The 13,455-nt window shown below is 36.0% G+C and overlaps 1 protein-coding gene across 10 annotated transcripts in view; it reads left to right on the plus strand.

Moving 5' to 3' along the window:
* Positions 1–12,805, plus strand: part of ZNF385B (zinc finger protein 385B) — a 393,057-nt gene extending 380,252 nt beyond the window's left edge. For all 10 annotated transcript variants that reach the window (XM_039470115.2, XM_039470116.2, XM_074399396.1 and 7 more), the window contains 4 exons: positions 8,016–8,261; positions 9,044–9,222; positions 9,787–9,888; positions 11,316–12,805. In XM_039470115.2, coding sequence (XP_039326049.1) covers positions 8,016–8,261; positions 9,044–9,222; positions 9,787–9,888; positions 11,316–11,534 — 746 coding nt within the window. In that variant the 3' untranslated portion in view covers positions 11,535–12,805. The remainder of the gene's footprint in view (positions 1–8,015; positions 8,262–9,043; positions 9,223–9,786; positions 9,889–11,315) is intronic.
* The last annotated feature ends 650 nt before the right edge of the window (positions 12,806–13,455 follow it).

Genomic DNA, 13,455 nt, shown 5'->3' on the forward strand with positions numbered 1-13,455 from the left:
TGTGAGTGGTTGATTTGTGATTATTATTGTTATGTTTACCATTATTGTAAATTGAGGCTAACATTTTTGCTCTGGGCAAAGCAAATTTTCAAATAATGATTGCACTGCTGATTTCAGATTTCCAGAACAATGCTCCAACGAACTTAACCTTACTAGGTTTGTATAAAAGGATGTTTATTATTATTATTATTTTTATTTTTACTTTAGTGTACAATTTTTAACTCCTAAAACTGCATTTAAGATTTTTGTTTTCTTTCAGAGTAATAAGAATTTTTAAAATTACCCTAAGGTACAAATCATCATTAATCTTATGAAACAATATTCATCTGTTTTAGTAATAAAATAAATACCAATCAAATTAACAACACGATACCATATTATGTCTGCTGGATTGGTAAAAGCAATGGATGATTAGACTGGTAAAGGTACAGGGAACCCATGATATTTTATGACACTCCAGTGAGCATGACCATTCTGGAGGGCAATTTGGTATGTGCATCAAAAGCTCAGAAATGTACACGATCTTTGTCCCAGCAATTTATCTTGAAAGTTTATGTCCTGAGGAAATTATCAGATGAGTTTTTAGAGATGTCCACATATAATGCTCTTTATATAACTGGTTTATTGCATATATGAATTCAATGAGGTACAAACATGATAGCCTATACAGCCACGTGTTGCTTAACAATGCAGATACATTCCAGGACATGTATTTTTAGGCACTTTTGTCATTGTGCAAACATCATTCAGTGTATTGTACTCACACAGATCTAGGTGGTATAGCCTACTACGTGCTTAAGCTTTATAGTTTACCCTAGTATTAGTTCCTTCTCACACTGCTAATAAAGACATACCCAAGACTGAGTAATTTTTTTTTTTTTTGAGATGCAGTCTCACTCTGTCACCCAGGCTGGAGTGCAGCAGTGCAATCTCAGCTCACTGTAACCTCTGCCTCCTGGGTTCAAGCAATCCTCCTGCCTCAGCCTCTCAAGAAGCTGGGATTACAGGCACATGCCACCATGCCTGGCTAAATTCTTTTGTTTTTGTTTTTGTATTTTTAGTAGAGACAAGGTTTCGTCGTGTTGGCCAGGCTGGTCTCGAACTCCTGGCCACAAGTGATCTGCCTGCTCAGCCTCCCAAAGTGCTGGGATTACAGGATTGAGGCGCTGCGCCTGGCCAAGACTAGGTAAATTATAAAGGAAAGAGGTTTATTTGAGTCACAGCTCAGCATGGCTAGAGAAGGCTCAGGAAACTTAAAATCATGGTGGAAGGGGAAACAAAACACCTTCTTCACATGGTGGCAGCAAGGAGAGCTGCCAAGCAAAAGGGGGAAAAGCCCCTTATAAAACCATCAGACCTCATGAGAACTCACTATCATTAGAACCAGCAACATGGAAGTAACTGCCCCTATGATTCAATTACCTCTCACTGGCTCCCTCCCATGACATATGGAGATTATGAGAACTACAAATTCAAGATGATATCTGGGTGAGGACACAGCCGAACCATATACCTGTTTAGCTCCTAGGCTACACACCTGTATAGCAGGTTACTGTACTAAATACTGTAGGCAATAGCAACACAATAGCAAGCATTTGTGTATCTAAATATAAGAAAGGTATCTTAAAAATACTGTATAAAATAAAAAATGGTATACCTGTATAGAGCATTTACCATGAATGGAACTTGTCGAGGTGGGGGTTGTTCTGGGTGAGCCAGTGAGTGAGTGGCGAGTGAATGTGAAGGCCTAGGATATTAGTATACACTTACTAGGATATTACTGTAGACTTTATAAGCACTATATACTTAGGTGACACAATTTCTTTTCTAAAATTTTCTTTCTTCGGTAATTAATTAACCTCAGTTTAATGTAACCTTTTTACTTTATAAACTTTCAAAATTTTTTTAAACTTTTGACTTTTTTGCAAGAACACGCAAAACATAAACCACTGTACAGTGCTACAAAAATTCTTTATATTCTTATTCTGTAAGCTCTTTCCTATCTTTAAATTTTTTTAACTTTTTTAACTTTTTGACTAAAAACTATGACACAAACACACAGATTAGCCTAGGCCTACCCAGGGTCAGGATCATGAATATCACTGTCTTCCACTTCCACATCTTAACCCACTGGAAGGTCTTCAGGCACAATTACACATGTGGAGCTGTCATAAAAGATAAAATGCCTCCTTCTAGAATACCTCTAGAAGAACCTGCCTGAGGCTGTCTCACAGATAACTTTAATTTTTTTTACAAATGGAAGGAGTACACTCTAAAATAATTATTATCAAAAGCACAGTATAGTAAATATGTAAACCAGTAACATAGTAATTTATTATCATTATCAAGTATTATTTACCTTACATAGTTGTGTGTCCAATACTTTTATACAACTGGTAGCACAGCAGGTCTGTTTACATAGAATCAGCAGAAGCACTTGAGTAATGTGTTACACTACAGCATCATGACAGCTACCACATCTGTAGGCAATAGGAATTTTTCAACTCCATTATAATCTTATGGGACCACCATTGTAGATGCAGTCCATCATTGACTGAAATGTCATTATGTGACACATGACTGTACCCTCTATTGAATCTCCGTTTCTCATTCCTCAAAGACATTGTCAGATATCAGAAAGCCTGGTCCTATTTGAAACCTTTGGCTTTTATCCAGTTGAATACTCCCTTTTTTTCTGGCTCAGGTTGAATCATGGAAAGGGGCATATTCTGTTCTTTCTTCCATGTCGCATGCTTTCTGATTCTTTTTCTTTCTATTGTTAGAGATAAAAGGAGGAATTAGAGGAGAAAATGGGGCAAATGCTTTTGTACTTAATGACAATCATGGTTGTTCCCTGAATGACAGATGTCCAGATGCTGTCTGGCGCCCTCAGGGACAATATGTGAATTCTTCATAAGGTTGGTTCCCCAGCCTTTTACAACCCTTCCTTAGCTTGTGCCACTAAAGGTCCACACTTCAGCCTCTTGCTGCCAAGGTCCTAGTGATTAGACTTCTTGTGTTGGGCACTAACAACATGATTGAGTCAGGCCACTTTTCAAAGCATCTTATTGGCCCAAAGAAATCTTATTCAACCCTGACATGCCAAACTGAGATTATAGATTCTTCTTCTTCATACCTTTCTTGTTCCAACCCCATTTCCCTCCAACCTTTCTTTCCCCTACTTCACTTGATGTGAGGAACAGATTGCCAAGACCTGCAGTCGTCTAACTAGGGAATGAAATCACAGTGTCCTCTTCTTATATGCACTTCTAGCTTTATTAGTTTGGGATTCAAAAGCTCCCAACCAGACCAGAAATTCATGACTCCAGTGAGTCCTCCAATCTTCAGACTACTTTATATATCCTGGACAGGTGAGTGATAGGACAGCTGGTAGCTGGATCAGTTCTACTAAATCTTATAAATCCTGCAGGACTGTGTCGGGGGTTTCCGAGGAACTTTCTCCAATATGCTGCAATATTAAATAACAATTGCTTTCAATTCTCAGCGTGTCCTTCACTGAGGCAACAGAAGTCTCATCTGGTATCCTTTCAACATTAACAAAAGTGCAAACCAGAAATAACCCAGATAGCAAAAAAAGATTGCCAAACACAGTACATTCATATAAATAAATATCACTTGGTGTTAGAAATCTTAATCCAGTTCTGCATTTATTGACATGGAAAGATGTTCCTTATTTATTCCTAAGTGAAAAATATTAGTTACAGAAAAGTATGTTTCTGTATATTCATACTTGCTATTGTGTAAAAAATAGTATGCAGTAATACATACCAAAGCATCATCATTCTAAGTCAAAACTATTGTGTGTGAGCCAAATATTGACTGCCATCTATTTTTGTAAGTAAAATTTTATTGGATCACAGCCATGCCAGTGGCTGCTTTCCTACTACAAAGCAGAGTTGAGTAGCTGCAACAGAGACATTATAGCCACAAAGCTTAATGTGTCTTCTGGAGCTCTATAGAAAAAAGTTTACCTACTTATATTCTAAGTGATAGAATCATGAGTAATTTTAATTTTTTAAAATTTTTGTCTGACTTCATTTTTAAAATTTTCTGCAATGAGTATAAATTTATTGTATAAAATATGTATCTATTATTAAACCACTGAATCCTGGTTAGAAAATCTTACTACGTTAAGAAAATTAAACCAGTCAAATAATAAAAATTTGATTATAGTTTTCAAAGTTCTAATTCAAAATATAAGACCTACGTTGTAGGTAGTATATTAATTTTTCATTTTTAAAATTAAGACCTATGTGTGGACATGACTCTTCCATGTGTCAACAGGATTGGTTTCTCAAAACTTCCTCTTAGAACTTCTGGTATGATCTTTTTATCTTATGTCGTAGCATATTAGCCTTCTGAGGCTGTGTTTGCATAATACAATGCTAAGTTTGATGAATAAGGTGGGTTAATTTGAGTAAAGATTTTGGAGTAAGAAATAAGGGTGACACACATTTTGAAGACTGATTTTCTGTACTTGGCTTATAAACTGGACATAAAAGGAGTATCAAAGAAAAGAGTTTTCAAGTGTTTGGAGATTTGGAAAATAAATGAATTAGTATGGAACTTCCCAAGAACACTACTTTGAAAAAATAAATTCACTTGAATGCATAAATTATGGATATTTGTTACAACAGACAATTCTGATGTAGCTAAGCAAATTTTGCTTCAAAATCCTGTAGGATAAAACCTTATAAAACGTGTTTGAGTAATCAGGAAATAATTAGGACAGCCAGAAGACCTGCTAATTAACATTAGGTGAGGGAATACTTGAAAATAGAATTCATCTTAACCAGAAGTTCCAGATGACATGCATCTTTATTAAAAGAAACAGAAGTAAACAGTACTTTAATTAAACTTTCAAATACACAAAGAGGCTTTTAAAATACCAGTAAGGAATGAGAAATAACACAATGGATTTTCATGAAAATATGAAGCAATTAAGATGAGAAATAATAAATTTATGCTTTGAATTTATATATTTGCATATTGAGAAAGAATGCCACTATTCAAATATATAAATATATCAGTGACATTTTAAATTTTAAGATCTGTTTTATTGACTAGAGAGTATCTATCCAATAACAGAATTTTCTGATAAGGTAAAATCATTTACATGTTTCCAAAGTCAACATGTTTCCTTAATATTCTCAAAGATTAAGACTCTGACCTATCTGAGAAAAAAAAAAATTTATCTGAACATTCATCTCAATATATTTTAAAAGGAAGGTGTCTGCCATTAGTATATATTTTAATAGTTTTAAGATATTCTCTGCCTTCTGGCTCAATTGATCTCTATAATAATACCTCCCATTACATTTGTTGCCAGTTTTATACTCAACTACTAGGTATTCACCAAGAAAACCCCAAGATTTCTAACACCTAAGTATATCCTCATGTTTCTGCTGCTAACCATTCACTTCCCACTCATTTTCGACCCTATTCTGTGCTTATCTAAATCTGACCTTCAAAACCTTCAAAATGCCACTTCGTTAATGAAAAATGTCTTTCTCTTCTTAAGCAGAAGTAATCATTTTCTGCTCTATGCTCTCATGCCTCTTACCAGGTTCTGTTGTAAATTAGAGATCTTTGAATGACTGTCTCATTTCCTCCTGCTATGTTTTAATTTTCTTATAGTCCATACTTACTTTATTTACTATTCTCTTCAGTGTCTAACACATTGTCAGCAATTAACGTATTGTTAATATGTACTTGTTAATTCACAAATTACCTCTTTGAAAAGGAGATGTAAAAGGAAATCTTTTTCTTAAAGAAATAGGAACATAGAGAAAATATATAACTTTATACATCTTCTCAATATAACCTAAATCAGAGGTGCTGATTTTACTACTAGATAGATATTTTCACTTAAGCCAAATAAATATACTTTAAAAACTAAACTACAATTGTAAAACAAAGCAACCGCTATTTCACATCTAGGCAACTGTTATATACTTTTATATCATGAGTGATATATTAAGTCCTCCTTTTGTGCAGAAATATTAGTGTACCACAGACTAATCATTTAGAGAAAACATGCTCATTTATGCCACTTACTAATTTGTGGGACATTATTTAATTTTGAAAAGGCTCAGTTTCCTCATCTTTAAAATGGGAATAATTATTTTGAGCCTTACCTATTTTACAAGTTTTCTATGAAAGCTAATAAGACAATGTAAGTGATAGCACTTTGTAAACTGTAAAGTTCTACATAAATGTAGAGGTTTATGAGGGACATTAATATAAGGGATATTATTAGTAATATGAGAGAATGAGTGAGTCAGTGGCTGAAACAAGTCAGATTCTTTTAGATCAAATTCATATTAAATATCTTATGAAATGCTTGAAGCAAGGAAAGATTTTGGTATGTAAAAACTTTAATTTTCATCACAAGAAACTGAGTAATTCCAAATACTAAGATTACTGAATTACTTTGGTGCTTTATGAGTTATATGAGATTGCAAATTCAATCTGAGGGATCCTTACAGATGAGAGGGTTCCAGGCCTAAAATATTCTCCAATCTAATTTAGTGACTATTACCAATTAGGAAGAATGATTTTATGTCCTTCTCTCACACTATAGAGGTCAGTTTAATGAAACTCTAAGACCTTTTCCATCATATTTCATGTAATCCTGAAGTTTTAGTACACTCACTTAAAGGGAATATGGAATGTCCAGCCTAAGGATGAAAAAGGATCTCAGCATTCATTCATTCTAAGTAACACCTGGATCTGGATGTTACCAGATATGTTACATCTATGGCACCCTGGATGTCTCTACTCTCTCAACTTGAATGGAATCAACTGCTTATTCCTAAGTCAATTAGGCTTTTTCTTATATAATATCTTAGTAAAATATGATCTCCCATCATTTGCAATGTGTCCTAAAAGCTTAGGTTTACCCATGTACAGAACCTTGTAACATACACATGGAAACACATACCACATTGCTGTTGCCTAGTCTCTCCTTCCCTCTTAGTCTTCTAGGCCAATGGTATATAATTCCAAATTAGCTAGGGCAGTTAGCAAATCTATTCTCAGGTTTAATTCCCTTTCTCTTTTATGAGAGTTAATCAGCATATCTATAGACATTTTCTAAGAGTACCAGCTCTACTAGGATTAAATGTGTGATGGATTTTGCTGTTGCTTACAGAGCCCCAGTTTCTTTCCCAAAGGAGTCACTGAACAGAGCCTGTCTTGAATAACAAATGAACTTCAATGAGTTAAATTCTGTTAAAGTCACTCTGACTCTCATAGCCTGCACATGGGCCTTGAGGATTATAAGTATTTAGTAGCTACATGATCAAACTGCCAAAATGTCTTTAAATGACTTGGCTAATCTTCATATTGTGCTTATAGTTAATGTCATTATTTAAAACTTTTGATTTAGACTGGCAGTAATTAATAAGCATAATGCATGGAATCCTTGTCTCTTACATTTTGAATAAATTGCACTGCCGTCCACAGAGCAGCAAAAACTTAACTAATCATAACCAAAATTAACCATGTTTCTTCTATTCCACAATCCAAAGTAAAAATTTTTATTTGGCATAAAAATTAAAGTTTAACTTATCTCTGTCATAATTAAACATAGTCAAATGAAACTAACATGGCCTAATGGTTTATTTCATGTTACCTTCATGTGATGTAATTGTATCAGAGGGTAGGTGATTTTATTTAATAATAAAGATTTTCTTGTAGCATAATTTACAACTCAAGGATATCAGACAGAAAGTTACCTGCTCCAAGTGGGAGAACAAAGTCGTTTTTCATAAGTCATCCTTATCTTAGGATGACTTAATATGGAAACTGATGGAATGGTGTTCTGTTTGATTTAAACACAGAGGTTGACTTAACCTCTATAAACTAAAATCTGTGCTGAAATAAAAACTTCACATAAAAATCAAATTTCTATTTTTGATTCCTCTATGGTGATTTATCTTTGTTTATATGATATATGAGGCTTCAATAAGATTTCTCTGTGTTTCTCTTAGAAGATAAAGGGAAGTTAAAAGCCAACAGTTCCAGTCAGCCGTCAAGCTCTGAAAGTGGCTCATTTCTCCTCAAATCTGGCACAACACCCCTGCCACCTGGAGTAGCCACTTCTCCCTCCAAGAGCACAAATGGAGCTCCCAGTACTGTTGCTGAATCAGAAGAAGAAAAAGCCAAAAAATTACTTTATTGTTCACTATGCAAAGTGGCTGTGAACTCCCTGTCACAGCTAGAGGCACACAACACAGGTTAGCAGCTATCTTTTGCATTTAAATAATGTTTATAACAAAACCCAACTTTTTCCATCAGAATACCATCTCTTTTGCTTGTTCAGACCTTAGGTTTGTTCGATGCTTCTCTACTTTTTTGATTCAAAGGAGTGATTTTAGAAAAGTGTGATCATGTGACTTTGAAAATAGTGAGGCAAAAGCAGCTTGGAGATCAAACTTGTCCTATTCTTTATTTCCTTAAAAACATCTAATACTGTCCAAAACTCATTTTGATGAAGTGACAGAGATGAAGATAAATATTTATGCACAATGATCACTGCAACACACTTATAAGAGAATAAAAAGGGAAACAACCTAAAAGCCCACCAGTAGGGAATTACTGAATAAATTATAGTAACTCAATATGATACATGTTAAACAGCCATTAAAACATAATGATCAGAAAATATTTACGTGATTTGCTATGTGAAATTTTCAGGATAATTAGTATGATCCCAATTTTGAATTTTTTTTTAGTACACTAAAAACCTGACAAGAAATACAGTGTTTACCTCTGAGTAGTGAAAGTATGGGTAATCTTTATTTTCTTATGTTTCTCTATTTTTTTTATTTTATTCTCTTACATTTTTCCATTTTTTACAATAAAATGTGTTAAATTTATAATCAGCATTAAAATGGTCATTTTAAAAAAGCATTGGGAATTTTAGCCTGCAAATAAATTTCTCAAGGATAAATTTATATAAACAAAGAGCTTTATATAGTTCTTGGATAGCTGTTTAATATGTCTCTTTCTGTCTTAGGATCTAAACACAAGACCATGGTTGAAGCTCGTAATGGGGCTGGTCCAATTAAATCCTATCCTAGACCTGGATCAAGATTAAAGGTGCAGAATGGCAGTAAGGGATCAGGACTACAGAACAAGACATTTCATTGTGAAATCTGTGATGTTCATGTTAATTCAGAAATTCAACTCAAACAGGTAACATGTCCTGAATTAGTCAACGTTGTTTGGGGTCACCACTTGACTGTGTTTCTTCTCATCTACAGAATGGTTCTTACCATACTCACAGTTAAATTGACTAACTTTTGTAGAATGCATACAATATGCAACATATGGGTGCTATGTGGCAGAAAAAGTATGAAATATTTGAGCATCTACTGTTACTATATGTCAGGTTCCAGGCTAGATGTTGGAGAAATGGTAACAGTAGTCACTGGAGCCTACAGGTGAGCAGGAGCTTCTGGTAAGGTGAGATGTTAAGCCTGTCTTCCAAAGGCTCAAAATCAGATTAGAGAGAGAGACTCACCAATAACAGTGGTAATACCAGGCAAAATCCGATAAGGGCTATAGAGAACAGGAGAGGGACACAGGGGCATTACAATTGGGGAATAAGTCTTCATTTAGAAATCATAATGATTTTACCCACACCGTCGTGGAACTATGGACCTAGAGTTGGCAGTGGAGTAAACTGCTACCTAGAAATACATTTTACATGGAATGAGACTCACATTCAATTCAGCTAATGCATCAAACTTTTTTCAGCACATTTCTAGCCGAAGGCATAAAGATCGAGTTGCAGGGAAACCACTGAAGCCAAAATACAGCCCTTACAACAAACTCCAACGGAGCCCAAGTATTCTAGCAGTAAGTTTACCTCACCTGCTTACCTGTTTAGTGGGGCAGCCTTGCTGGGTTGGGCAGCCACTGTGGCTAAGGAGGGCATAGAGCCTAATGGGCATGAAAGGGTTTGAATTTAAATAGCCTCATAGAAATTTTAGAATGAACTGCTTAGTTCCTGCTATAGAGCAACTTACTTAGAAAACAGAAACTGAACTTCTTCAAGAGCTAATACTTTACTCTTCATCAGGTTGTTTTCAAAAGACTACCCTCTTTTGCATATAAAGATAAGTAAAGGCTCAAGAACAAGGATAAGTGATGCCTAAGGAATCCTGGGGTGTTGAACCTGGAAAGAGGGATTTCTTTCATAAAACAAAAATCCATCAATTTAGTATCCTCATACTTTCTGGTTGTTGTTGTTTTTTTTTTTTTTTTAAAGTCAGTATGAGAAGGTAAAGTGGTGTCTCTATCGTGTGCTCTCTCCATTCTAGCAGGCATGTTGGTAAATAGCCTGTTTTACCTGCTCTCAATATGTGCTATCTTTAGTGTCTTTCCAAAAACACCTAAGGACTCCAGCAGTAAGTGTCATATAAATACCAAGATGGATGGATTTCACAGTCTCCCTGGGATTGAGCCCAGTGCAGTGTTCGGTCTGAAGAGGAAGCTGAGCTTGTCCAGCTGGAGGCAATCCTGAGATTACCTTCCAGCTTCTCCAAAGCCTCTGTCTGATGCTGCAAGCAGGTGTTACCTGCATTAAGCAAATCCAGTTTGCAATGCTCCTCCTGATTGCAAGAGCAAGAAGTTAAGGATTAATTTCTTCTCAGGAGGATTCTATCCTGGCATTCCATTAAATAGAGAGTTTTGAGCCCACTTACAGTCATTCTCAACAATAGAAATTTGATTTAGCTGTGATTTTGCAAGGAACACTCACTAAGTAGCCAGTGAGAGAGGTGTGAACTGACTGTTTTCTTGCTCTTCAGGGTCCCTAATGTCCTGAACTCATTACCTAACCTCAATGCAGCTTATCTAAGAGAAGGGAAGGACCACACACATCCTCAAAAAACAAAATAAAACTCTCTAGGCCTCATCATGGGTTAATACAAGCGTGCATTTTGAGTTGAGCTTCATCAACAAAGCAGGAAACTTCCGGGCACTTTTTCTTTTCCTGCTGAGCAGCAGCACAAAAAAAGCTTTAGCATTTATTCCGAGGCCCTTCCCTGTGCCCTAGCACACAGGAGGAAAGATCACCAAATAAAAGTAAGGAAAGCTATGCCATGAGCTCCTGAAACCAGCATTGTGAAAATTATCATTTCTCAACTTCTGAGAGTAAAGACTTTCAGCATTTAAGACTTCTTAATGTTGGTGTTTTACTTATGGAAAGATGTCGATGTCTGCAGTAGTTTTATACAAAAAACATCATCTCCACCCCATTCCTGATTTTCCCCCTCCATTAGGCAAAACTTGCATTCCAGAAAGATATGATGAAGCCTCTGGCCCCAGCCTTCCTGTCCTCACCTCTTGCGGCGGCGGCGGCCGTGTCCTCGGCGCTGTCACTCCCGCCTCGGCCTTCTGCCTCGCTCTTCCAGGCTCCAGCCATTCCTCCAGCTCTTCTGAGGCCGGGGCACGGGCCCATCCGCGCCACTCCTGCCTCCATCCTCTTCGCTCCGTACTAATGTCTGCAAAACCCGAGACGTTTGAGGCCAGTAGGAAGTTGAGAAGAAAAGCCACAAGGATTCAGCAATTTAAGCAGTTTGTATTGCAGTACCCCCATTCACCCGCAAAATGCAGCCTACCCACCCCAAGCCCCAATTCCAAAGAGAAACACATCACTAGATTCAAGAGGGCTTTTAGAGACCCCTCCTGTAATTTAGGGATCTGAGCAGCACAGGCTTTATCTCCCCATTTCCTCCCTGACCCTACCACGTTCAATTTGTGTATCTCGGACATTTGGTTTCTTGCACATGTATTGCTCAGAAAGAAAAAGAAAGAAAATCATTCTCTATTCTTTCCATGGGTATGATCAGGCTTAAAACCATATGGAATATTTTCCTGACAGACTTGAAAACTAGGGTCTTCCTCAGATGTCTGTAAATAACTCTGGTATCCAACTGGGTGTATTCTAGTGTGGAACAAAAATCAGTGAACACGAGTGCTTACTTGTGGATGCCACCTTACCAACGGATCACAAAGTTCTCTTTTTGGTGTACTGTTGACACGGATTGTGTACTGTTTCGACCTAAGTACTGTTGTATCCTGTGTAGTACTAGCTTTGTATCTCTTGTCTGAATTAAACATTTTTAGTTGCTGTGTAAATGTTAGGAAGCAACGTAGCTTTGAATTTTCTCTTTAAGAGAACAAAAGATAAAGTAATGTATTTTCTTTGTTTCACATTTTATTTGGAGATATTTAAATGAAATAGAAAGCCATATAACATAGCTATAATTACTACCTGTTTGCTATTTTTGTTTAATTTATTTTGTAGCTTCCTCACTGGTTTGTGTTGCTAAGCAAATGTATACAAACAGAAAAAGAGCTTCCTAAATTGCACATTTTTGCATCTCTTGTGCATTCTGCAAGAAGACAATGAATCCATGTATTTCTATATAATTACCTTCTTCATTTTTAACCTGTTTTCATTTGTAATGATGCTACATAATTTTGTGGCTCTTTAATGCAATAATGTACAGAAGATTAAAAAAATTTATAATTGAAGAATTTGTTTTTCTGTTCACTGAATATGTTGCAGGTCATGCTCCCATGCCCCCCTCTCTAAGCCAATATCAGCAAGACTGGAATGTTTGTGATATCAGGGGTGAGTTATCATAAAACAACAAAATAGAGTAAACTCTTTTAGAGCATCTGTATCTGCAACCTGTAAATGGTAAAATGTCTGTGTATTTTTTTAAATGTACCTTTTCAATAAAAGTACAAAATGTAAAACCTGTTTGTATTTTCAATGTTTTTTTTTCTCCTGAGACACCTCCAATTTGAAATCATCTGATGAAAGATTTTTAATAGGTACAGAGATTGCTTCTGACATAGCATTTTTAGCTCTTGTTTGCAGCATATTTGTTTGTCATGTTTATTCATTACTGTTCACAGCATCTGCATGAGGTGAAATTTTACTGCTGTTTTCTCTGTGAATCTCTAAAATGTTGGGCCAAAGGTGTTGAGTTACCCAAAATCACAGTAGCAGCCTGCAAAAAACTTTGGACTCAGATTTTTTTAACTGACTGTGGGTCCTCTAAATCTCTAGTTTAACTTTTATCGGTGTCCATGGCATTTATGATCTCCCTTAAGAGAATCTTACTCCGTTTCTCCTCCTTTGCCTTCTCCAATCAGCATATCCTTTTTTTCTTCCACCTCATTCTGTTGCTTTTAAGTATAAATATCAATACATCACTGTTTATTCTGGTGAATTATTGCTACTTACAAGACTGCTCTGAAACTTAGTAGCTTAAAATAATAATTTGATGGCTAGTTGTATCATAATTTCATGGGTGAAGAATTCCATCAGGATTTGGCTGGGTTGTTCTTCTCTACCCGGTGGCATCAACAGAGTGCCATTGGTAGTGTTCAGCTCTCAGGTGCGCT

This window comes from Saimiri boliviensis, chromosome 5 (genome assembly GCF_048565385.1).
Source record: "Saimiri boliviensis isolate mSaiBol1 chromosome 5, mSaiBol1.pri, whole genome shotgun sequence".
NCBI classification, from domain to species: domain Eukaryota; kingdom Metazoa; phylum Chordata; class Mammalia; order Primates; family Cebidae; genus Saimiri; species Saimiri boliviensis.